This window comes from Entelurus aequoreus, linkage group LG18 (assembly GCF_033978785.1).
Source record: "Entelurus aequoreus isolate RoL-2023_Sb linkage group LG18, RoL_Eaeq_v1.1, whole genome shotgun sequence".
NCBI classification, from domain to species: Eukaryota; Metazoa; Chordata; class Actinopteri; order Syngnathiformes; family Syngnathidae; genus Entelurus; species Entelurus aequoreus.
Genome location: NC_084748.1, coordinates 666838 through 692989, shown reverse-complemented (window position 1 = coordinate 692989; position 26152 = coordinate 666838). Strand labels below are relative to the sequence as shown.

The following is a 26152-nucleotide window of genomic DNA, read 5'->3' as shown; positions in this document are numbered from 1 at the left end:
TGTGGTTCTGTGCCGTCAACTCCCCCAGCAAACATAACAGTACGTTCTGACCCGGAACGCAGGTCTGCACCGGCTTAAGTAGTCCAGCAAGATCATCACCGACAGGTGTGCTGATTGCAGATTGCAAGTGTCTGTTACTACATTATATATATACTTGCAGTGTGTATATTGTACATATTACATATTGTTATGAAGGTGTCTGTTACTACATTATATATATACTTGCAGTGTGTATATTGTACATATTACATATTGTTATGAAGGTGTCTGTTACTACATTATATATATACTTGCAGTGTATATTGTACATATTACATATTGTTATGAAGGTGTCTGTTACTACATGATATATATACTTGCAGTGTGTATATTGTACATATTACATATTGTTATGAAGGTGTCTGTTACTACATTATATATATACTTGCAGTGTGTATATTGTACATATTACATATTGTTATGAAGGTGTCTGTTACTACATTATATATATATACTTGCAGTGTGTATATTGTACATATTACATATTGTTATGAAGGTGTCTGTTACTACATTATATATATATACTTGCAGTGTGTATATTGTACATATTACATATTGTTATGAAGGCGTCTGTTACTACATTATATATATACTTGCAGTGTGTATATTGTACATATTACATATTGTTATGAAGGCGTCTGTTACTACATTATATATATACTTGCAGTGTGTATATTGTACATATTACATATTGTTATGAAGGTGTCTGTTACTACATTATATATATACTTGCAGTGTATATATTGTACATATTCTATATTGTTTTGAAGGTGTCTTGTTATTATATTATATACATATACTTGCAGTGTGTATATTGTACATATTACATATTGTTATGAAGGTGTCTGTTACTACATTGTATATACTGTATATACTTGCAGTGTGTATATTGTACATATTACATATTGTTATGAAGGTGTCTGTTACTACATTATATATATACTTGCAGTGTATATATTGTACATATTCCATATTGTTTTGAAGGTGTCTTGTTATTATATTATATACATATACTTGCAGTGTGTATATTGTACATGCTACATATTGTTATGAAGGTGTCTATTACTACATTATATATATATATACTTGCAGTGTGTATATTGTACATATTACATATTGTTATGAAGGTGTTTGTTACTACATTATATATATACTTGCAGTGTGTATATTGTACATATTACATATTGTTATGAAGGTGTCTGTTACTACATTATATATATATACTTGCAGTGTGTATATTGTACATATTACATATTGTTATGAAGGTGTATGTTACTACATTATATATATATATATATACTTGCAGTGTGTATATTGTACATGCTACATATTGTTATGAAGGTGTCTGTTACTACATTATATATATACTTGTAGTGTGTATATTGTACATATTACATATTGTTATGAAGGTGTCTGTTACTACATTATATATATACTTGCAGTGTGTATATTGTACATATTACATATTGTTATGAAGGTGTCTGTTACTACATTATATATATACTTGCAGTGTGTATATTGTACATATTACATATTGTTATGAAGGTGTCTGTTACTACATTATATATATACTTGCAGTGTGTATATTGTACATATTACATATTGTTATGAAGGTGTCTGTTACTACATTATATATATACTTGCAGTGTGTATATTGTACATATTACATATTGTTATGAAGGTGTCTGTTACTACATTATATATATATATACTTGCAGTGTGTATATTGTACATATTACATATTGTTATGAAGGTGTCTGTTACTACATTATATATATATACTTGCAGTGTGTATATAAAATGTTGATGGAGGGTTTTGAAGTTGTTTTGGAGGCTACAACGATGACCACTTTCAGCCAAATCTTCCAAGCACTTTTTATCATCTTTAAAATCCTAAAAAAAAAAAAAGGACATGTGTTCTTGTCCCGCATAATTGTTGTGAACCGAAGGCAAAAGTCCCCTGGTGGGGAATTAAAGCTTACATTTTATTGCCAGTTTGTTAAATAAACATATTTATTACGAATGTATTTATTTTAATTGTATGTACATTTATTTTTCAGTTTTTCTGCAGTATATTTGATTCGTATTTTTATTTTTGTAATCAGCCTGACCTAAGCCTTGGTATTAATCTTTGTGATTAACAAGCTGGTTAGGTATCAGTTTTGAATATGATTCAAATGAAGAGTAAGATTACTAGTTCAGTGTTAATATTGGAGTGTGGCCCGGGCCCCTCTGTAGTGGTAAGAAGGTCTAAAAGGTTAAGAACCCCAAAAAGTGTCCATCTCACCATCCAGTTCCAAGCAGATGTGGTTCAGGCTCATCCCTCTGAACAAGACTCCGTCTCTCTCGCCGCACAGCACCACTCTGCCCACGCTGCCCATCAGGCCTGGATCCTGGCCGATGTCGGCACAGTTCTGCGTCACGTGGTACTCCCTTTCCAGGAAGTGCTCCAGCCTCTCCACCGCGCTGCCCTCCGGCTGGCCCGGCTCCTCTCCCTCTCCCAGGAGCAGCAGTTGGGTCAAGATGGCGACTTGGCGTCGAACCCTCGTCTGGGTGAGGGCTCTGGGATTGCGGGTGCCGCTGGAGCGCGCCAAGCTGCGCAGGAGGTCGGTGCCTCGCAGGGGCGTGGCGGGGGAGTGGTACGGCCTGGCGAAGACGTACTGGTTGGCCGGGTCCACGCCCACGTCCTGCCGCGTCTGCAGCAGGAGCTCCAGGCAGGGCTCGCAGTGCGGCGGGAGGATGAGGGGCTGGATGCGTCCGCGCTTGCCCTGCACGCCCACTCGCGGGAGGTGGGGGAGCACCAGCCGCTCGAAGGGAGACAAAGAGGCCTCCAGCGGGGTAAGCGCCGGAGGGGAGCCGGGCGGGACGGGCACGGGGCACTGCGGGGTGACGCGGGCCCTGTACTCGGTGATGGACAGCTTGGAGACTTCGCACTCGCGCCGTCGGTTGTAGAGGATGAGCAGCGCCAGGCTGGAGTGGCAGAGGAGGCGCCAGGCCTCGGCGGACTGCAGCTGGCGAGACAGCGACAGGAAGGCCGAGTGCTGCAGCCGTCGGAGGTACAGAACCAGGGAAGATAACGACGACAGGAGAGGCAGCATCTGGTGACGGCCGGAACTGCAGACAAAGATACAGTGTATTAGTTTAGTATATATACAGTCTTTCCCACACATTCATTTATTTGTCGCGGCCCGCCACGAAAGAAAAATATTTTTATTTTTTTTAATTTTAAAAAAATATATATATTTTTTTTTTGTCCTGTCCAGCTTCTCAGGCAAATCATATAGTTGATGTAGATGCCCGTATCGGCTGTTCACATTTACTTTACAAAAGAGAAGTGTAGGATCAAGATTTTTGGAGCTCTTTGTTCAGTGGATCAGATGTTTGATGAAGCTTTGTGTCTATCTACCACCACTACTGTTTCCTGTTTATTTGTTACTGACTGTGGCAGGACACCTCTGCCTCTGTTTCACTTTATGTTGCTGGTAAATAATATGGTTGTAGTAGTAGGCTAAAGTTAAATTATTTAGTATGCTAGAGCTTTAAGAGACATTTTACCTTTTATATTTTTATAAGATGTATTTTTTGTAAAAACCACAATTATTAAATAATAATAACTTATTGTTCAAATTTGTATATAAATATGTACATAAAGTGTTGTAATTATATTGTAAAATGGATGGATGGATGGACGTTTAAAACAAAACTGTTATTATTAATTAGTAAGTATACATTTTTTGAGCCTTTTTAGAGAAAATCATATCATTGTAGTAAATTATGCAAATTGCTCGATGATGTCATGATCACCACGCCCATAACCACGCCCCCACCGCCACAGGTATCTTGGCAGTTTATGGGAAACACTGATATATATATATATATATATATATATATATATATATATATATATATATATATATATATATATATATATATATATATATATATATATATATATATATATATATATATATATATATATATATATACATACACATGTATGCATACACACATACATATATATTTGTTTATCAAAGTAAAAAACAAGTAATTAGATAAATATTGAATATGATTAAAATCAATAGTAAGATTACTAATTCAGTATTAAAAATGTAATTGGACTTGGGTCACTAGTGGAAAAGTTGGGCCTTGAGTACCAGTGGAGTGGAAAAACTGGCTTTTCCAGTGGATGATGTAAACATTGGCACACGTGCTAGTGATGGCGGCGCGGCTATAAAATAGTTTGTCAACTTTATGTTATTCAACATCACTAACACTTGGTCAATATTCAAGTCCATCCATCCATCCATTTCCTACCGCTTGTCCCTTTCGGGGTGGCGGGGGGTGTCGCTGGAGCCTATCTTAGCTGCATTCGGGCGGAAGGCGGGGTACACCCTGGACAAGTCGCCACCTCATCACAGGGCCAACACAGACAGACGACATTCACACACTAGGGACCATTTAGTGTTGCCAATCAACCTATCAGGTGCATGTCTTTGGAGGTGGGAGGGGCCTATCCCCAGGTGCATGTCTTTGGAGGTGAGAGGGGCCTATCCCCAGGTGCATGTCTTTGGAGGTGGGAGGGGCCTATCCCCAGGTGCATGTCTTTGGAGGTGGGAGGAAGCCGGAGTACCCATTTTGAGAATTTGGAGTAATCCGTCGTCCCCTACAGAGCCGAACTTATAAGGATTACTTTTGTCTCTGTTGTAAGATAGTGGTTGAATTTATTATTGTGGTACACGTCGCTTCTACTGGAGGTTGTCCCCCAGTGGAGGTGTCTTGCCTAGAGCCTCCACAATAACCCACTATTACTTCTCACAACTTTAATATGGAGTGATCACTCCCACACACTTTCACGTTCACACCTTTCACACTCCATCCATCCATCCATTTTCTACCGCTTGTCCCGTCCGGGGTGGCGGGGGGTGTCACTGGAGCCTATCTCAGCTGGATTCGGGCGGAAGGCGGGGTACACCCTGGACAAGTCGCCACCTCATCACAGGGCCAACACGGATAGACAGACAAACATTCACACACTAGGGCCCATTTAGTGTTGCCAATCAACCTATCCCCAGGTGCATGTCTTTGTAGGTGGGAGGAGCCTATCCCCAGGTGCATGTCTTTGGAGGTGGGAGGAGCCTATTCCCAGGTGCACGTCTTTGGAGGTGGGAGGAGCCTATTCCCAGGTGCATGTCTTTGGAGGTGGGAGGGGCCTATCCCCAGGTGCATTGTCTTTGGAGGTGGGAGGAGCCTATCCCCAGGTGCATTGTCTTTGGAGGTGGGAGGGGCCTATCCCCAGGTGCATGTCTTTGGAGGTGGGAGGAGCCTATTCCCAGGTGCATGTCTTTGGAGGTGGGAGGAAGCCGGAGTAGAACCCACGCAGTCACGGGGGAGAACATGCAAACTCCACACAGAAAGATACCCGAGCGCAGAATTGAACCCAGGACCTTCGTAATGCGTGGCAGACGCAGTAACCCCTCCTCCACCGTGCATATCCAAGTCACCAAATGTAAATGGAGTATTGTTGGTGCTTTTTTGATGTTTTTTGGGGGGTTTTATGTGTGGAATAGAGCAGTGGTTCCCCCCCCGCCCAAAAAAAAAAAAAAAAAAAAAAAAAATTTTTTTTATTTTTTTTTACATAAATAAATACAATCATGTGTGCTTACGGACTGTATCGCTGCAGACTGTATTGATCTATATTGATATATAATGTATATATTGTGTTTTTTATGTTGATTTCATAAAAAAAAAAAAATAATACTTTTTTTTTTTTTAAATTTCTTGTGCGGCCCGGTACCGGGCCGCAGCCCGGTGGTTGGGGACCACTGGAATAGAGGACCTCCCATTGGCTCCATTGTAAGTGGACTTTTATTTACATTTAAGTTAGAAAGCATTAAAAAAAGTCATGTCTTTCATAATGACAGGCAACATTTTTTTAAAAAGTGCAGTGGGACAAATGATGGGAAAGAATACAATTCTAAGATAATTGACTCACCTGAGAGAGTCTTTGTCCTTCTCCTCCGTGCCACTCTCATCATCCACCTCCTCCTCCTCCTCCTCCTCTTTCCCTTTACTTCTGAAAGACTGAGCACACTCCTCCTCCTCCTCTTTGCTCCTCTTCACCTCCACCACCTCCACCACCTCCTCATCCTCCTCTCCCTCCTGCCGTTCCCTCTTCAGCCTTTTCGCTCCTCCCTTCTTGGGCGGGGTCGCGGCCACGGGGGGCGGGCTCCTCTTCAGGACCGACACGGGCACGGCGCTCTGCCCTGGCGGTGGCGTGAGCGAAGGGGAGGCGCAGCCTGATTGTTTGGCTGTGGCGGCGGGAGGCGGGGACAAGGAGAGGTCCTGAACGCCACTCCGCTCCGCGGGGTCCGCCTCTGACGCCCTCGGGTGGTGTTGCGTGTGTGCGGGGGCGGGGGCGGGACTTGCGTTGTGCATCTGCGTGTAACGCTCGACAAGGGCGGAGCACACGTCCGGCTGGTGCGAGTGGTGCTTGTCCAAATGGCGGCCCAAGGAGCGGAAGTGGCGTCCGCAGTAGTCGCAGCTTTGGCGCATGGCGTCTATGGACACGCCTCCTTTTTGGCCGTTTGTGCTCACGCTGCCTGAGTCGAGTAGAGCGGGAGCTTTGAACACAGGTTTGGTGGAGGCGGAGCTCGGGGGAGAAGATGGAGGCTGGGGTGAAGGGAGAGGATGGCTGGAGGAGGCGGGCGGTGTCCGGTTGGGGGTCTTTTTCTTCGAAGGGGTGCCGCGCCGCCTCCTACGGCGGCGTGGCGTGCGCCCGCGGGGGCTGGCGTTGTCCTCGTCTGCGGCGTCCGACTCGCTGGCGTCGGAATGGGAGATGGGAGAGGAGGAGGGCGAGAGGGACCAGGATGGGGTGACAAAGTCTTGATGTGCTCGTTGCTTCTGCCGCTGATGCCGCTGGGGGGTCAGCGACACTGGCTCCTCCTCCTGAGGACAAAGACACATTTTTAACTCCTGGGAAAAAGTTAATGTAACTTTAACTTACAAACCAGAGACTAACATACTGTAGGATATTTTAGTACCGGTACCAAAATATATTTTGATACTTTTTTAAATAAAAGGGACCACAAAAATGTTTTATTATTGTCTTTATTGGAACAAAAAGTACATGAAACATATGTTTATTATTGTCATTTAGTCAAAAATGTTTTATTATTGTCTTTATTGGAACAAAAAGTACATGAAACATATGTTTATTATTGTCATTTAGTCAAAAAAATTGTATTATTGTCTTTATTGGAACAAAAAGTACATAAAACGTATGTTTATTATTGTCATTTAGTCAAAAATGTTTTATTATTGTCTTTATTGGAACAAAAAGTACATGAAACATATGTTTATTATTGTCATTTAGTCAAAAATGTTTTATTATTTTCTTTATTGGAACAAAAAGTACATGAAACATATGTTTATTATTGTCATTTAGTCAAAAATGTTTTATTATTGTCTTTATTGGAACAAAAAGTACATGAAACATATGTTTATTATTGTCATTTAGTCAAAAATGTTTTATTATTGTCTTTATTGGAACAAAAAGTACATGAAACATATGTTTATTATTGTCATTTAGCCAAAAATGTTTTATTATTGTCTTTATTGGAACAAAAAGTACATGAAACATATGTTTATTATTGTCATTTAGTCCTTACATAAAATAGTGAACTTGTCTTTTAGTAATAAGTAAACAAAGACTCCTAATTAGTCTGCTGACGTATGCAGTAACATATTGTGTCATTTATACACCTATTATTGTGTCTACATTATGAGGGACAAACTGTAAAAAGGGATTATTAATCCACTTGTTCATTTACTGTTAATATCTGCTTATTTTCTGTTTTAACATGTTCTATCTACACTTCTGTTAAAATGTAATAATCACTTATTCTTCTCTTCTTTGATACTTGACATTAGTTTTGGATAGGGATGTCCGATAATATCGGCCGATAAATGCGTTAAAATGTAATATCGGAAATTATCGGTATCGTTTTTTTGATTATCTGTATCGTTTTTTTTATTTTTTTATTTTTATTTTTATTAAATCAACATAAAAAACACAAGATACACTTACAATTAGTGCACCATCCCAAAAAACCTCCCTCCCCCCATTTCTTTCTGTTATCAATATTCTGGTTCCTACATTATATATCAATATATATCAATACAGTCTGCAAGGGATACAGTCCGTAAGCACACATGATTGTGCGTGCTGCTGCTCCACTAATAGTACTAACCTTTAACAGTTAATTTGACTCATTTTCATTAATTACTAGTTTCTATGTAACTGTTTTTATATTGTTTTACTTTCTTTTTTATTCAAGAAAATGTTTTTAATTTACTTATCTTATTGTATTTTTTTTTTTTTAAAGTACCTTATCTTCACCATACCTGGTTGTCCAAATTAGGCATAATAATGTGTTAATTCCACGACTGCATATATCGGTTGATATCGGTATCGGTTGATATCGGTATCGGTTGATATCGGTATCGGTAATTAAAGAGTTGGACAATATCGGAATATCGGATATCGGCAAAAAGCCATTATCGGACATCCCTAGTTTTGGATGATACCACACATTTAGGTATGGATCTGATACCAAGTAGTTACAGGATCATACATTGGTCATATTCAAAGTCCTCATGTGTCCAGGAACGTATTTCCTGAGTTTATAAACATAATATACATTTTAAAAAAAGGAACAAATATTGTGCGACAATAAAAAATATCAATGTAATCATTTTAGTATTGACTAGATACGCTCCTGTACTTGGTATCATTACAGTGGATGTCAGGTGTAGATCCACCTATGGCATTTGTTTACATTGTGACGGCGGTGAACTATTGTATCCTCCTACGGTGTGTAGTGAAGCATGTTTAGCTATTCTTCGTCCTCCACTGATAATGCTACTTGTAAGAAACATACACTACCGTTCAAAAGTTTGGGGTCACAAAAACAATTTAGTGGAATAGCCTTCATTTCTAAGAACAAGAATAGACTGTGGAGTTTCAGATGAAAGTTCTCTTTTTCTGGCCATTTTGAGCGTTTAATTGACCCCACAAATGTGATGCTCCAGAAACTCAATCTGCTCAAAGGAAGGTCAGTTTTGTAGCTTCTGTAACGAGCTAAAGTGTTTTCAGATGTGTGAACATGATTGCACAAGGCTTTTCTAATCATCAATTAGCCTTCTGAGCCAATGAGCAAACACATTGTACCATTAGAACACTGGAGTGATAGTTGCTGGAAATGGGCCTCTATACACCTATGTAGATATTGCACCAAAAAGCAGACATTTGCAGCTAGAATAGTCATTTACCACATTAGCAATGTATAGAGTGTATTTCTTTCAAGTTAAGACTAGTTTAAAGTTATCTTCATTGAAAAGTACAGTGCTTTTCCTTCAAAAATAAGGACATTTACATGTGACCCCAAACTTTTGAACGGTAGTGTACTTTATTTGTCGCCATGAAGGCGAGGATTAGAAGTAGCTAAAACGCTGCGCTCTATCAATTTCCACTTGATTTAATTTCAATTTTGCTTCACAATTTGTCCTTGCACCACTAAACATTCCCCCTAAAAAATTAAAATAAATCACTAAATGTAAGAAAAATCTCTCACCACCCGGACTTGTTTGCTCCTCTCTGTTTTTCGTGACATTATAAAAGAAAACCCTCGTTACTCAGCCCATCTCTTGTACACACAAACCGCTCTGTGGGAAAGCAGGCTTCGCTACACATCTTAAAAGTTGTTTGTGTCCTATTCTTAATCTTATGTGATATATGGTAGGCTGACCATATTCTGAAACCCCAAAAAGAGGACACATATATATATGCGTGCCAAGGCGGGCAGCACGCCAAGGCTGGGACTAGGTGAAAATTTGCCAATGATACTCGAACTTGCTTTATAAATAATATATTTTTTTAAATAAAGCATTTTTTCTCCTCTGTTGACAGCAGTGTTGGTGCTAGGAATTTTCATATAAGTCACACTTATATTCTGTAACATTCACAGTTTTGGAAAAAAAAGTGCAGAGGTAGAAATATTCAAAATAACCTCTTGTATATAATGTAAACATAAATAATGCCTCAAAACAAGTTCATTAAATTTAAACAAAAAACAGCAGACGAGCTCTCGCCCTGCACAGCTGTTTTGTGCTTTGTAGTGTCGATATGGGCTTGTAGATCTTTATTTGCCACAGATACATACGTTGCTGCTTTGCACACAGTGCATTCTGCTTCCCATGTGTCACGGCCAGGACGAAAACACGAATACTTTTCCCGCAAATCATCCGTGAAGTTGCATTTATGTTGGGCATTTCTTGTTTTCATGTCTCTCCACTCACTATCTCTCTCGCTCTGTGTCTCTGCCCCTCCCTCACGAATGTTGCTACGTGCGCGCACCTTCAGTTTTGTTTTTTTAACCCCTTCTTAACTTAACCCTGAACGTACATTGAAAATACACGCAACCCTAATTCAAAATGCCGGACATTTGAGGCATTGAAGAAACCCCGCCCGGACACCCCGGACACCCCCCGCAAAAGAGGACATGTCCGGGGAAAAGAGGACATATGGTCAGCCTAATATATGGCATCTTTTACATTGGTCACATGCAAAGTTAGATAACAAAAAATGGATGAAATGCCCAACAGTGCTTCTATAAACTGCATTGAAACAAATAAAACTGTCTTCCCAGAAGGGTTTACTAGAATAACTCTCTAAATACCAGCGTCAAGTCTAGGTTTTGACAGCACACTTCCAACACTACTGTTGGACCTCTTCAACTTCAAATTGTTGAAAAACTGTCTAATAGATTTAAAATTGAGTGAAAACGAGCACAGTCTCACAAGACGGAGGGCGATTTATACCTTTCTTAAGTTGTTACTCTCGGAGTTACATTCCTGTTGTGCTGCAGACATGGAGCCACGGAAACCCTGAGGTACACAAAGTAGCGGCATTAGCACAAATGTACAGTAATACTTGTTCATATTTGTCATTGCAATCATCCTCAGCTGATACTGTATATCGTGTGTCAAGACCCCTAACGCTCGACCCAATAGTGCATCTTTTATTACGGTACTGTACATAAAGGTTAACACCAACAGTGGACTTTTTAAGACTTTATCTTGACAGTAAAAATGTTATTTTTTAAAAACCTTGTGTGCTCCCACATAACCTATCAGACTCTCAATTTACTATTACAACCCGTGGCAAACATGATGACTTCACCACACTTGAAGGATGTTGAATTTGGTAACAGACACGACACGACTAGTCATTTCTCATGGCAATACTCTGGCTTGAAGAAACACTCAAGGGAATGCAGAAAATAAATTGTGGGTATTTAGTAGGGATGTCCGATAATATCGGCCGATAAATGCGTTAAAATGTAATATCGGAAATTATCGGTATCGTTTTTTTTATTATCTGTATCGTTGTTGTTGTTTTTTATTAAATCAACATAAAAAACACAAGATACACTTACAATTAGTGCACCAACCCAAAAAACCTCCCTCCCCCCATTTCTTTCTGTTATCAATATTCTGGTTCCTATCTAATAATAGAAAAGCGCGATATAAAATCTAATCCATTATTATTATTATTATTACATTATATATCAATACAGTCTGCAAGGGATACAGTCCGCAAGCACACATGATTGTGCGTGCTGCTGCTCCACTAATAGTACTAACCTTTAACAGTTAATTTTACTCATTTTCATTAATTACTAGTTTCTATGTAACTGTTTTTATATTGCTGTACTTTGTTTTTTATTCAAGAAAATGTTTTTAATTTAGTTATCTTATTTTATTATTATTTTTAAAAAGTACCTTATCTTCACCATACCTGGTTGTCCAAATTAGGCATAATAATGTGTTAATTCCACGACTGCATATATCGGTTGATATCGGTATCGGTTGATATCGGTATCGGTAATTAAAGAGTTGGACAATATCGGAATATCGGATATCGGCAAAAAGCCATTATCGGACATCCCTAGTATTTAGTTAATTTGTAGATCAAGCATAGTGAAAAAAAAAATATGGAATCACTCAATTTTGAGGAAAAGTTGATGGAGTCAAGGAAATAAACCACTACAACTTTGTTGCACCACCTCAGCTTGCAGTCTGAGGCATGGACTTTAACGAGTCACATCTGTGGCCCCTTCCCAAGGTTTCTTCTTTGACCCCATTTCCGGCCTTTGGAGTTTTTCCTTGCCCGGATGTGGGTTCAGATCAGGGGATGTCGTAGTGGTTTGAAGCACTTGTGATTAAGGGATAATCAAATCAACTTTGATGATTGATTGAACGTTTTGACCGTTTTTGCGGGGCTTGAACTGCAGACTAGGGTTGTCCCGATATCAATATTTTGGTACCGGTACCAAAATGTATTTCGATACTTTTTAACACTTTTCTAAATAAAAATGGACCACAAAAAATGTCATTATTGTCTTTAGTGGAACATGAAACATATGTTTATTATTGTCATTTGGTCCTTCAATAAAATAGTGAACTTGTCTTTTAGTAGTAAGTAAACAAACAAAGACTCCTAATTAGTCTATGCAGTAACATATTGTGTCATTTATACACCTATTATTTTCTACACATTATGAGGGACAAACTGTAAAAAATTGATTATTAATCCACTTGTTCATTTACTGTTAATATCTGCTTATTTTCAGTTTCAACTTGTTCTATCTACACTTCTGTTCAAATGTAATAATCACTTATTCTTCTCTTCTTTCATACTTGACATTAGTTTTGGATGATACCACACATTTAGGTATGGATCTGATACCAAGTAGTTACAGGATCATACATTGGTCATATTCAAAGTCCTCATGTGACCAGGGACGTATTTACTGACTTTATAAAAATAATATGAATTTTAAAAAATTAAAAAAAGATGTTGTAATGCTTAAAGATATAGATGTAGTCATAGTAGTATTGACTGGATACGCTCTTGTACTTGGTATCATTACAGTGGATGTCAGGTGTAGATTCACCCATGGCATTTGTTTACATTGTGACTAGAGATGTCCGATAATATCGGTCTGCCGATATTATCGGCCGATAAATGCGTTAAAATGTAATATCGGAAATTATCGGTATCGTTTTTTTTATTATCAGTATCGGGTTTTTTTTTTTTGTTTTTTTTTTTAATTAAATCCACATAAAAAACACAAGGTACACTTACAATTAGTGCACCAACCCAAAAAACCTCCCTCCCCCATTCACACTCATTCACACAAAAGGGTTGTTTCTTTCTGTTATCAATATTCTGCTTCCTACATTATATATCAATATATATCAATACAGTCTGCAAGGGATACAGTCCGTAAGCACACATGATTGTGCGTGCTGCTGCTCCACTAATAGTACTAATCTTTAACAGTTAATTTTACAAATGTTCATTAATTACTAGTTTCTATGTAACTGTTTTTATATTGTTGTACTTTCTTTTTTATTCAAGGAAATGTTTTTAATTTATGTATCTTATTTTATTTGATTTATTTTTTTAAAAAGTACCTTATCTTCACCATACCTGGTTGTCCAAATAAGGCATAATAATGTGTTAATTCCACGACTGTATATATCGGTTGATATCGGTATCGGTTGATATCGGTATCGGTAATTAAAGAGTTGGACAATATCGGCATATCGGCAAAAAGCCATTATCGGACATCCCTAATTGTGACGCCGGTGAGCTATTGTATCCTCCTAGGGTGTGTAGTGAAGCATGTTTAGCTATTCCTCGTCTTCCAGTGATAATGATACTTGTAAGAAACTTACTTTATTTGTCGCCATGGAGGCCAGGATTAGTGATTAAAAGTAGATAAAACACTGTGGATGGATGTTAGCCACTAACTAGCTAGCCATGTCGTAAAGCAGCTCTTCCTGAGGGTGTTTCAGTGTTATAACTTCACCTTTATCGTTACTTTTTACACCAAAATGCGTCCATTCTTCCTTTTCTGTCTACACACTGAGTCTGCTTGAAAGTACTCTGTGTGTGTGCGCTGCCGAACATGCTCCTCTGCTCGTAAAACCAGCAATGTCACCACGTGACACGGTACTTTTTAGAGGCGGTATAGTACCGAATATGATTCATTAGCATCGCGGTACTATACTAGTAGCGGTATACCGTACAACCCTACTGCAGACTGAAAAACAGATTTATTCTGATGCAAATGAAAGTTTACAGGGTAATTCCATAATTCTCTCCTCAGAATTGAGTGATTTTTTTTCACTCTGCTTCATCTAAAAATGTAACTTTTACTAGCTGCCACAATTTATATTCCCGATTTATTTTGAGTGTTCCTTAAAGCCAGAGAGCTGACATTTGAAATGATTAAAGTTTTGTGTTTTCTGTCGTTTTTTCCCCCCGGCAAAATTAAACAACGGAATGAACATCGTCCAAGTCTGCTTGATACCATCATTTGTACACGGAAATTCTATCGTAAGACAATCGATCCGATCTTTTAATGGATCCATTTAAGGAACAGATGTCACCTCCTAACCATGGTTACAGTTGCTTAAGCACTATAGGTAGGTGCTGCAGCTCCGCCATCACCATAGTAACCCCATGCCCCAGCTTTGAATGTGTGTGTGTGTGTGTGTGTGTGTGTGTGTGTGTGTGTGTGTGTGTGTGTGTGTGTGTGTGTGTGTGTGTGTGTGTGTGTGTGTGTGTGTGTGTGTGTGTGTGTGTGTGTGATCTTGTATTTCCACCCTTCTTGAGACATCAACAAGGAAAAGTACCGTCCATATGGGGCGGTATAGCTCGGTTGGTAGAGTGGCCGTGCCAGCAACTTGAGGGTTCCAGGTTCAATCCCCGCTTTGGCCATCCTAGTCACTGCTGTTGTGTCCTTGGGCAAGACACTTTACCCACCTGCTCCCAGTGCCACCCACACTGGGTTTCCACTATGTAAAGCGCTAGAGAAAAGCGCTATATAAATATAATTCACTTCACTTCATGTGAGGAGGTGTGAACAAGTGATGACATAAATCAATAACATTGCATCTAATATACAATGTCTCATTTGGGGTGACATCTATCAAAATGATTAAAAGCCATCGTCACGGGGAGCATTTCATTTCGTCCCGTGCATTTTTAAAAATATTAATAATAACAATGAATAATTTCTAAGTCTTTGTTAGCCGTTTGTGAAGTTTTGTGCTCGTGCGCTACGTTCGCTCGCATCCTGTGCATCTCCTGGGGGCTAAACCCCCCCTGTCCTTAAAATCTAGTGACGCCCCTGCTTTGTAGCCAGTTCAGTTTTAGTTTTGCTCTGCGTAGCCTTCCCTAAGCTTCAATGCCTTTTCTTAGGGGCACTCACCTTTTGTTTATTTTTGGTTTCAGCATTAGACACCTTTTTACCTGCACGCTGCCTCCCGCTGTTCCCGACATCTACAAAGCAATTATCTACCTGCTGCCACCTACTGATATGGAAGAGTATTACACGGTTACTCTGCCGAGCTCTAGACAACACTGGTTGGCCAAAAATATTTTTAACCCAATTAGGTGAAATTAGATAATCTCCCACGGCACACCAGACTGTACACTAGTTAAAAAACACTGGTCTACATAACATGTGATGGTGGTTCTTTGGTCAAAATGTTGCATAGATGATGTTTTACACATCAACTTCAAGTCTCTTTCTGACAGTAAAGGAGTATTATTATGGTGTGTGTACCGGTATAAGGTAAGACATATTATCTGGCGTTTTGTTTAACAATATTATGCAAAAGCAACTTGTTTGACCTTCTGGTACCTGCTGATCTGTATTTGGGATCTGCATAAGTCCTGAAAATGTGTGCGGGCGTTCACCTTTGTAGTCCGTGCCGACACCGTAGTCGATAATCTTCTTCTTTTTCTCTGTCTTCTTGTTATGTGACATTCATCCTCCACTGTTGCCATTTCTAATATAAAGTAGTGTAAAGTTCTTACTTATATCTGTCAGTAAACTCGCCATGAAAGCGCTAAAACGTACCGTGTAGTGAGTTTACATTATTCACCCAAAGGAACTTTAGTTATTAGAGAGTTCCGGTCACGGGACACATTTCGGGCGTTGTTGTTGCACTAGTGAGCCACAGATGAGGAGATGCTTCTACGTTATTGATTGAAGTAAAGTGTGAATGTCATTAAAACAGTTAGCGCCATCTTTTGACACTTCTTCCACTGCCGTCCTTGCACGCTACACCGCTACAACAAAGATGACGCTGTCAAAGTGGAGGCACGTACATAAGACCTGCCCACAAAACGGCGCATCCTGAAGAGACTGTCAGAAAGTGACTTGAAGATGATGTGTAAAACATCATCTATGCAACATTTTGAGCAAAGAACCACCATTACATGTTATGTAGACCAGTGGTCCCCAACCTTTTTGTAGCTGCGGACCGGTCAACGCTTGAAAATTTGTCCCACGGACCGGTGTGGGGGGGGTGTGTATTTTAAATTTTTATTTATTTTTATTTTTTTACATAAATACAATCATGTGTGCTTACGGACTGTATCCCTGCAGGCTGTATTGATCTATATTGATATATAATGTATATATTGTGTTTTTTATGTTGATTCATTAAAAAAAAAATGTAAAAAAAATTTTTTTTTTTTTTTTTTTAAATTCTTGTGCGGCCCGGTACCAATCGGTCTGCGGACCGGTACCGGGCCGCGGCCCAGTGGTTGGGGACCACTGATGTAGACCACAAGGAAGTATTTTTCATTTAGAAAATAATCATATATATATATTATAATCCGGTGCGCCTTTTGTATGAAAATAGACCTGACTAGACCCGCTCATCGGCGGTGCGCCTTGTAATCCGGTACACCATATGGTCCGGAAAATACGGTAAACTAGAAATTTATTATTTCCCCCACCTCTAGTATGGTGAGCTCATTTTGGATTGAAGTGAGATTATTTTAGATTGAGAAGAAGTGGTACTGACCAGGTTCTCGCCCCACTCGGTCAGGCTATAGTCCACAGTGATCTCCTCCCCCTTGGTGATGTCCCGGATGGCGATGACCACCAGTCGCACCTGGCTGCCGCAGTGAACCTCTCTGATGCGACAGTTGGGGAAGGTGGGAAGGAGCTGCTGGCCGGGGCGGTAGCCGAAGCTACCGGTGCCGCCGGTGCGGTAAACGCCGTGGTCACGGAAGGGGCCCCTTGGGCTGAGGTGGCCGGGTTGGTGGCCGGGGCAGGGACCGGTGTCGGGGTTCGAGCCGAGGAGGTTGCCGGGGTGCAAGCTGAGCTGGAGCTGGTGGCTTTGGATGTGCTGGGGAATTTGTCCTGGCCCTTCTCATGTGGGGTGCTTTGGGACAAAAAGGGGGCGTCAACATCAGGAGTTCAGAATTGCTCACAACTGATCAAGATAAATACCATTAAAAGGTTTAGCCAGTATAAAAAAAATGTTTAACTGAAGAAAAAAATGTTTTACTCACAAATAATTTTTCTAATTGAAAAAAAAAAAATGTTTTAACCTAGGAATTTTTTTTTTAATTAATGACAAATTTTATTTACTTGCGAATACTTTTTTTACTTGCAGAAAATAGTTTTTATACTTGCGAATGATGTTTTTTTATTGACATTTTTTTTGTTATATTTGCAGAAAACATTTTTAATTGGGAAAAAATTGATTTTATACTTGTGAGGAAAAATGTTATTGAAAAAAATTGTTTTTTACTTGCGAAAACATTTTTTGATTTGAAAATTTACTTTTTGAATTACAAATAATTTTTTTAATTAAAGAAAAATGTTTTTAACTTGCTAATAATTTTTCTAATTAAAGAAAAATATTTTTATACTTGCGAATGTTTTTTATTCAAAAAATAATTGTAATACTTGCAAAAAAATGTTTTAATTGGAAAAAAATGCTTTTATACTTGCAAAAAAAAACGTAATTAAAAAAAAGTTTACTTGCGAATATTTTTTTTTAATTGAATGAAAAAAAATGTCTTACTAGCGAATCATTGTTTTTATTGAAAATTTATTTTTTCAATTACAAATAATTTTTTTTATTAAAGAAAAATGTTTTGCGTATCATTTTTCTAATTGAAGAAAATTGTTTTTTATTCTTGCGAATAACTTTTTAGTTGAATAACTTTTTTTTACTTGCGAATAATTTTTTTAACTGAAGAAAAAAATGTTTTTCCTTACGAATTATTTTTTTAATTGAAAAAAAAAAGTTGTTTTTTTACACCGGAATACATTTTTTTATTAAAAAAAAAAGTTTTTTATTTGCGAATGTTTTTTTTACTTGCAGAAAATTGTTTTTATACTTGCGAATGTTTTTTTTATTGAATAACTTGTTGTTATTTAGCAAAAAAAACGTTTTAATTGGAAAAAAATTGCTTTTATACTTCTGGGAAAAAATGTAATCGAAAAAAATAGTTTTTTACTTGCATTTTTTTTTTTATATTGAATACAAATTTTTTTTTTTACTTGCGAATCATTTTTTTTAATTTAAAATGTATTTTTTTCAATTAAAAATATTTGTTTAATTAAAGAAAAATGTTTTTGACTTGCGAATAATTTTTCGAATTGAAAAAAATTGTTTTTATACTTGCGAATGTTTTTTTATTGAAAAAAAGAATTGTAATACTTGCAAAAAAAAATTTTTAATTGGAAAAATTGCTTTTATACTTGCAAGAAAAAATGTATAAAATGTTTTTTACTTGCGAATATTTTTTTTTAATTGAATAAAAAAAAAAATTCTTAATAGGGAATCATTGTTTTTATTGAAAATTTATTTTTTCAATTACAAATTATTTTTTTAATTAAATAATTTTTTTTTTTAACAAGACGAAGGTCCTAAGTAGCCCTGAGTTCAATCCCGGGCTCGGGATATTTCTGTGTGGAGTTTGCATGCTCTCCCCGTGACTGCGGGGGGCAGAGGCGCCGAAAATGGGGGGTAAAGGAGACGGATGATGATGAAATTATAATACAGGGGGCCCTGTAAAGATTATTTTCATGGGGACCAAAATCCCTAGCGGCGCCCCTGGCGGGGGGTACTCCGGCTTCCTCCCAACTCCAAAGACATGCACCTGGGGATAGGTTGATTGGCAACACTAAATGGTCCCTAGTGTGTGAATGTGAGTGTGAATGTTGTCTGTCTATCTGTGTTGGCCCTGTGATGAGGTGGTGACTTGTCCAGGGTCTACCCCGCCTTCCGCCCAAATGCAGCTGAGATCTCCAGCACCCCCCGCGACCCTGAACGGGACAATCGGTAGAAATGGATGGATGGATGGTTTTTAACTTGCGTATCATTTTACTAATTGAAGAAAATTGTTTTTTATGCTTGCGAATAATTTTTTAGTTGAATAACATTTTTTTACTTGCGAATAATTTTTTATACTGAAGAAAAAAAATTGTTTTTTTACCTCGGAATAATTTTTTTAACCTCGAAAAATGTTATTTACTTGCGAATAATTTTTTTACTTGCGAACATTTTTTTTACCTGCGGAAAATTGTTTTTATACTTGCAAATTGTTTTTTTAATTGAAGAAATGTGTGGGGGGGGGGGCGTTTAACTTGCGAATCCTTTTTGAATATTGTTTATTTGCAAATCATTTCTTTTTTGTGTTTGTGGAATTTTGGCAGCAATTTCACTCCATACATACATTGGGAACACGCTGCTTTGTGTCTGCAGCTTTAATGCTAATGGGCAGTGCATTGCGCAACAATATACCCCATATGTATCATGTTAAGTTATTGCAACTTGGCTCACCAGTTGCCGGGAGAGGGTTGGGTGACGCAGTGAGGCCCGTCCGGTGCGGCACGCTTAACCTCTGCTGCTTCCTTGCGATCACCTGAGAAGAAGAGCGGCAGTCCTTACAAAATGATTACAAGTATGCACACGCACTCACACACGTATGCGCGCACACACACACGGGTCATGCCCCTCCTTTTCTTCTAGATCACATGCACAGCTGCACATATGAACACAAACACACACACACACACACACACAGAAGTAGGTCACACTCAATTGCACAAGCTCCGCCTCCATAACAATTCCACTGACAGATGCACACACACACACACACACGCACGCACGCACACACACACACACGGGTTGATGACAAGAGGAATATGGCATGTGAAGTATAACACACACCTCTGCAGAATGTGAGCTCAGGGTTGTTCTCCTCCTCAGCTGCCGTTACAAAGACTTTTACCGGCGTTCCTTTCCGTTTCCTTCCATAGCCGCGTCTGGAGACAACACACACACACGCAATTATTATTTAATCAATGGGCTTACTGACCAAACTTCACATCAAACAGGTCAGATATTGATCAATAAGATGATGACCCCCCCTCATAGATCGAAACAATGTCTTTGGGTCTCTCCAACTTCGGTCACCACGAAAGCGACTCGCCTTTTAATTTATACGACTGGCAACATTAAAATTGTGCTTTATTTACAAAGCAGATCTCCACTTAAAACAGCATGGCCATTTTCTTTGTACCATTTTGTGGTAATTTGTCAATAAATAGAGGCATAATGCTTGTATTGAACAGTTATTACAATGAAAATACTGGGAGTTAAAGCAAATATTACCAAGTTTTTCGTACCATAAGGCGCACCAGATTATAAGGTGCAACGTCGATGAGGTCTATTTTCATACTAAATTATTAGGCGCAATAAAGGGGTCATATTAAGATGTATTGCGAATCATTTTTTTAAATTGAAAATTTATTTTTTCAGTTGCAAATATTTGTTTTAATTAAAGAAAAATGTTTTTAACTTGCGAATCATTTTTCGAATTGAAGAAAATTGTTTTTATACTTGCAATGTTTTTTTATTGAAATAAATAATTGTAATACTTGCCAAAAAAAAAATTTAATTGGAAAAAAATGCTTTTATACTTGCAAAAAAATGTTAATAAACATTTTTTTTACTAGCGAAAACATTTTTTTTTATTGAATACAATTTTTTTTTCTTACTAGCGAATCATTGTTTTTACTGAAAATGTATTTATTCAAATACAAATTATTTTTTTAATCAAAGAAAAATGTTTTTAACTTGCGAATCATTTTTCTAATTGAAGAAATTTGTTTTTTATACATTTTTTAGTTGAATAACTTTTTTTTTACTTGCGAAGAATTTTTTTAACTGAAGAAAAATAAAATTTCCTTACGAATTATTTTTATAATTAAAAACTATTTTTGTTTTTTTACCTCGCAATAATTTTTTTAATAAAAAAAAAAAGTTATTTATTTGCAAATAATTGTGCTTTATTTACAAAGCAGATCTCCACTTAAACAGCACAGCCATTTTCTTTGTGCTATGTTGTGGTCATGTGTCAATAAATAGAGGCATAATGCTTGTATTGAACAGTTATTACAATGAAAATACTGGGAGTTAAAGCAAATATTACCAAGTTTTTCGTACCATAAAGCGCACCAGATTATAAGGTGCAACGTCGATGAGGTCTATTTTCATACTAAATTATCAGGCGCATTAAAGGGGTCATATTAAGATGTATTGCGAATCATTTTTCTAAATTGAAAATTTATTTTTTCAATTAGAAATATATTTATTTTAATTAAAGAAAAATGTTTTTAACTTGCGAATAATTTTTCGAATTGAAGAAAATTGTTTTTATACTTTAATGTTTTTTTATTGAAATAAATAATTGTGATACTTGCCAAAAAAAAAATTTAATTGGAAAAAAATGCTTTTATACTTGCAAAAAAATGCTAATAAACATTTTTTTTACTTGCGAATGTTTTTGTTTTTCATTGAATAAAAACATTTTTTCTTACTAGCGAATCGTTCTTTTTATTGAAAATGTATTTTTTCAATTACAAATTATTTTTTTAATCAAAGAAAAATGTTTTTAACTTGCGAATCATTTTTCTAATTGAAGAAATTTGTTTTTTATAAATTTTTTAGTTGAATACCTTTTTTTTTACTTGCGAATAATTTTTTTAATTGAAAACAAGTTTTGTTTTTTTATCTCGGAATAATTTTTTTAATTAAAGAAAAGTGTTATTTATTTGCAAATAATTGTGCTTTATTTACAAAGCAGATCTCCACTTCAACAGCACGGCCATTTTCTTTGTGCTATGTTGTGGTCATGTGTCAATAAATAGAGGCATAATGCCTGTATGATTTCATTAAAAAAATAAAAATAAAAATAAAAATAAAAAAAATGTAAACAATTTTTTTTTTTTTTTTTTTTTTTAAATACAACCCCCACCCCCCACCGGTCCGTGGGACACATTTTCAAGCGTTGACCGGTCCCCAGCTACAAAAAGGTTGGGGACCACTGCCCTAGAGCAGTGGTCCCCAACCTTTTTTTTTTCCCATAAAGAAATACTCATGTGTGCTTACGGACTGTATACCTGCAGACTGTATTTATCTATATTGACATACACATACACAATATGTATATATTGTGTTTTTTATGTTGATTTAATTTAAAAAAAAAAAAAAAAAATTAATTTAAATTTTTTTTTTTCTTTCTTTTTTTTTAATTTCTTGCGCGGCCCGGTAGTTGGGGACCACTGTTGTAAAACATACAATAGAAGACGGGGAAAAAAACAAGAACACTTAATGTGTGGATTGTGAAAATGAAAAAGGCTTTCAATGATATAATAAAAAAGCACAACTTATCTATCAGTACAGCTAATGTATCATGCAAAGCCTCTGCCTTTGTATTGATCCATTCCAATGCACTCCCATTTGGACTCCATGTATACAAGTGTGTGTTCTTATGCAGGAAATGACCATACCCGCATGACTATAATGTGACAAATAACCACAGGAAAAAGAAAAAGACAGTCTATTCCTCACCTATACCAAACAAACTGATACTAACGTACACATTTTATCTATTAGGCGATTAAATTAAAAAAAAATACGATTACCATATTTTCTGGACAATAGGGCGCACCGGATTATAAGGCGCATTAAAGGAGTCATATTATTATTTGATCCTAAATGTAAAAGACTTCCTTGTGGTCTACATGACATGTAATGCTGGTTCTTTGCTCAAAATGTTGCATAGATGATGTTTTACACATCATCTTCAAGTCACTTTCTGACAGTCTCTTCAGGATGCACCGTTTTGTGGGCGCTCTTATTTACGTGCCTCCACTTTGACAGCGTCATCTTTGTTGTAGCGGTGTAGCGTGCGAGGACGGGAGTGGAAGAAGTGTCAAAAGATGGCGCTAACTGTTTTAATGACATTCAGACTTTACTTCAATCAATAACAGAGCAGCATCTCCTCATCCGTGGCTCACTAGTGCAACAACGCCCGAAATGTGTCCCGTGACCGGAACGCTCTAATAACTAAAGTTCCTTGGGTGAATAATGTAAACTCACTACACCGGTATGACTACGGTAGCCGCAATGGGCCGACAATCCATCAGGCGGTGCAGCTTCAAAGTCCTACTAAAACATTTTGACAGATTTTGAGCGCCGTGTGTAGTGTTCTATATTTTCAATGGAACATTCAAAGTTTTGGTGTTGTTTACTGCCGTCGTATTGCAGTCTACACGTATCTCTTATGTGTGACTGCCGTCATATTGCAGTCTACACGTATCTCTTATGTGTGACTGCCGTCATATTGCAGTCTACACGTATCTCTTATGTGTGACTGCCATCATATTGCAGTCTACACGTATCTCTTATGTGTGACTGCCATCATATTGCAGTCTACACGTATCTCTTATGTGTGACTGCCGTCATATTGCAGTCTACACGTATCTCTTATGTGTGACTGCCATCATATTGCAGTCTACACGTATCTCTTATGTGTGACTGCCATCATATTGCAGTCTACACGTATCTCTTATGTGTGACTGCCATCATATTGCAGTCTACACGTATCTCTTATGTGTGACTGCCATCATATTGCAGTCTACACGTATCTCTTATGTGTGACTGCCGTCATATTGCAGTCTACACGTATCTCTTATGTGTGACTGCCGTCATATTGCAGTCTACACGTATCTCTTATGTGTGACTGCCGTCATATTGCAGTCTACACGTATCTCTTATGTGTGACTGCCATCATATTGCAGTCTACACGTATCTCTTATGTGTGACTGCCGTCATATTGCAGTCTACACGTATATCTTATGTGTGACTGCCGTCATATTGCAGTCTACACGTATCTCTTATGTGTGACTGCCGTCATATTGCAGTCTACACGTATCTCTTATGTGTGACTGCCGTCATATTGCAGTCTACACGTATCTCTTATGTGTGACTGCCGTCATATTGCAGTCTACACGTATCTCTTATGTGTGACTGCCGTCATATTGCAGTCTACACGTATCTCTTATGTGTGACTGCCGTCATATTGCAGTCTACACGTATCTCTTATGTGTGACTGCCATCATATTGCAGTCTACACGTATCTCTTATGTGTGACTGCCGTCATATTGCAGTCTACACGTATCTCTTGTGTGTGACTGCCATCATATTGCAGTCTACATGTATCTCTTATGTGTGACTGCCATCATATTGCAGTCTACACGTATCTCTTATGTGTGACTGCCATCATATTGCAGTCTACACGTATCTCTTATGTGGGACTGCCATCATATTGCAGTCTACACGTATCTCTTATGTGTGACTGCCATCTAGTGGTCACACTTATCATTACACCATCTGTGATTTAGGGCTATATAAATAAACATTGATTGATTGATTGATTGATCTACCAAATAAAATTGCTTCGAGGTCGGTAAGCACAACCAGAATTATTCCGTACATTAGGCACACCGTGTTATAAGGCGCGCTGTCGATTTTTGAAAAAAATGACTGTTTTAAGTGCGCCTTATAGTCCGGAAAATACGGTAGATCAAGATATACCAAACAAACTATTACATAAAAGTTTCAAAAGAGCTTGCACAAGTGGCAAAAAAGAGTGAGAAAGTTGAGGAATGCTCATCAAAGACTAATTTGGAACATCCCACAGGTGAACAGGCTAATTGGGAACAGGTGGGTGCCATGATTGGGTATAAAAGCAGCTTCCATGAAATGCTCAGTCGTTCACAAACAAGGACGGGGCGAGGGTCACCACTTTGTCAACAAATGCCTGAGCAAATTGTTTAAGAACAACATTTCTCAACCAAGCTATTGCAAGGAATTTAGGGATTTCACCATCTACGCTCCGTAATATCATCAAAAGGTTCAGAGAATCTGAAGAAATCACTGCACGTAAGCCATGATATTACACACCTTGGATCCCTCAGGCGGTACTGCATAAAAAAGTGACATCAGCGTGTAAAGGATATCACCACCTGGCTCAGGAACACTTCAGAAACCCACTGTCAGTAACTACAGTTGGTCGCTACATCTGTAAGTGCAAGTTAAAACTCTACTATGCAAAGCCAAAGCCATTTATCAACAACACCCAGAAACGCCGCCGGCTTCGCTGGGCCCGAGCTCATCTAAGATGGACTGATACAAAGTGGAAAAGTGTTGTGGTCTGACGAGTCCACATTTGAAATTGTTTTTGGAAACTGTGGACGTCTTGTCCTCCGGACCAATCCGGATTTTTCTAGGGTGAAAGTGTAAAAGGCAGCATGTGTGATGGTATGGGGGTGTATTAGTGGCCAAGTCATGGGTAACTTACACATCTGTGAAGGCACCATTAATGCTGAAAGGTACATACAGCTTTTGGAGCAACGTATGTTGCCATCCAAGCAACGTTATCATGGACGCCCCTGCTTATTTCAGCAAGACAATGCCAAGCCTTCGTAGTAAAAGTCTAGACTGGCCTGCCTGTAGTCCAGACCTGTCCCCCATTGCAAATGTGTGGTGCAATATGAAGCCTAAAATACCACAAAAGGAGACTCCGGACTATATCTTGTCGTGAAGTATCTGGTCTTTGCAGTCCATTCAATATAAGTTGAAAAGGATTTAAAGTTCAAGTACCACTGATAGTCACACACACACCAGGTGTGGTGAAATTACCCTCTGCTTTTGACCCATGCCCCTTGTTCCACCCCCTGGAAGGTGAGGGGAGCAGTGAGCAGCAGCGGTGGCCGCGCTCGGGAATCATTGTTGGTGAATTAACCCCCAATTCCAACCCTTGATGCTGAGTGCCAAGCAGGGAGGGAATGGCTCCCATTTTTGTAGTCTTTGG

At 38.2% G+C, this 26152-nt stretch overlaps 1 protein-coding gene across 1 annotated transcript in view; it reads right to left on the bottom strand.

Annotated features, from left to right (window-relative positions):
- LOC133634246 (uncharacterized) overlaps window positions 1-26152 on the bottom strand; it is a 38694-nt gene that overhangs the window by 7196 nt on the left and 5346 nt on the right. Inside the window, exons 2-8 of the mRNA XM_062027370.1 lie at window positions 21439-21490; window positions 19771-19852; window positions 16993-17339; window positions 10918-10983; window positions 6203-6984; window positions 6032-6148; window positions 2327-3153 (exon numbers count right to left, since the gene is read on the bottom strand). Coding sequence (XP_061883354.1) covers window positions 2327-3153; window positions 6032-6148; window positions 6203-6984; window positions 10918-10983; window positions 16993-17339; window positions 19771-19852; window positions 21439-21490 — 2273 coding nt within the window. The remainder of the gene's footprint in view (window positions 1-2326; window positions 3154-6031; window positions 6149-6202; window positions 6985-10917; window positions 10984-16992; window positions 17340-19770; window positions 19853-21438; window positions 21491-26152) is intronic.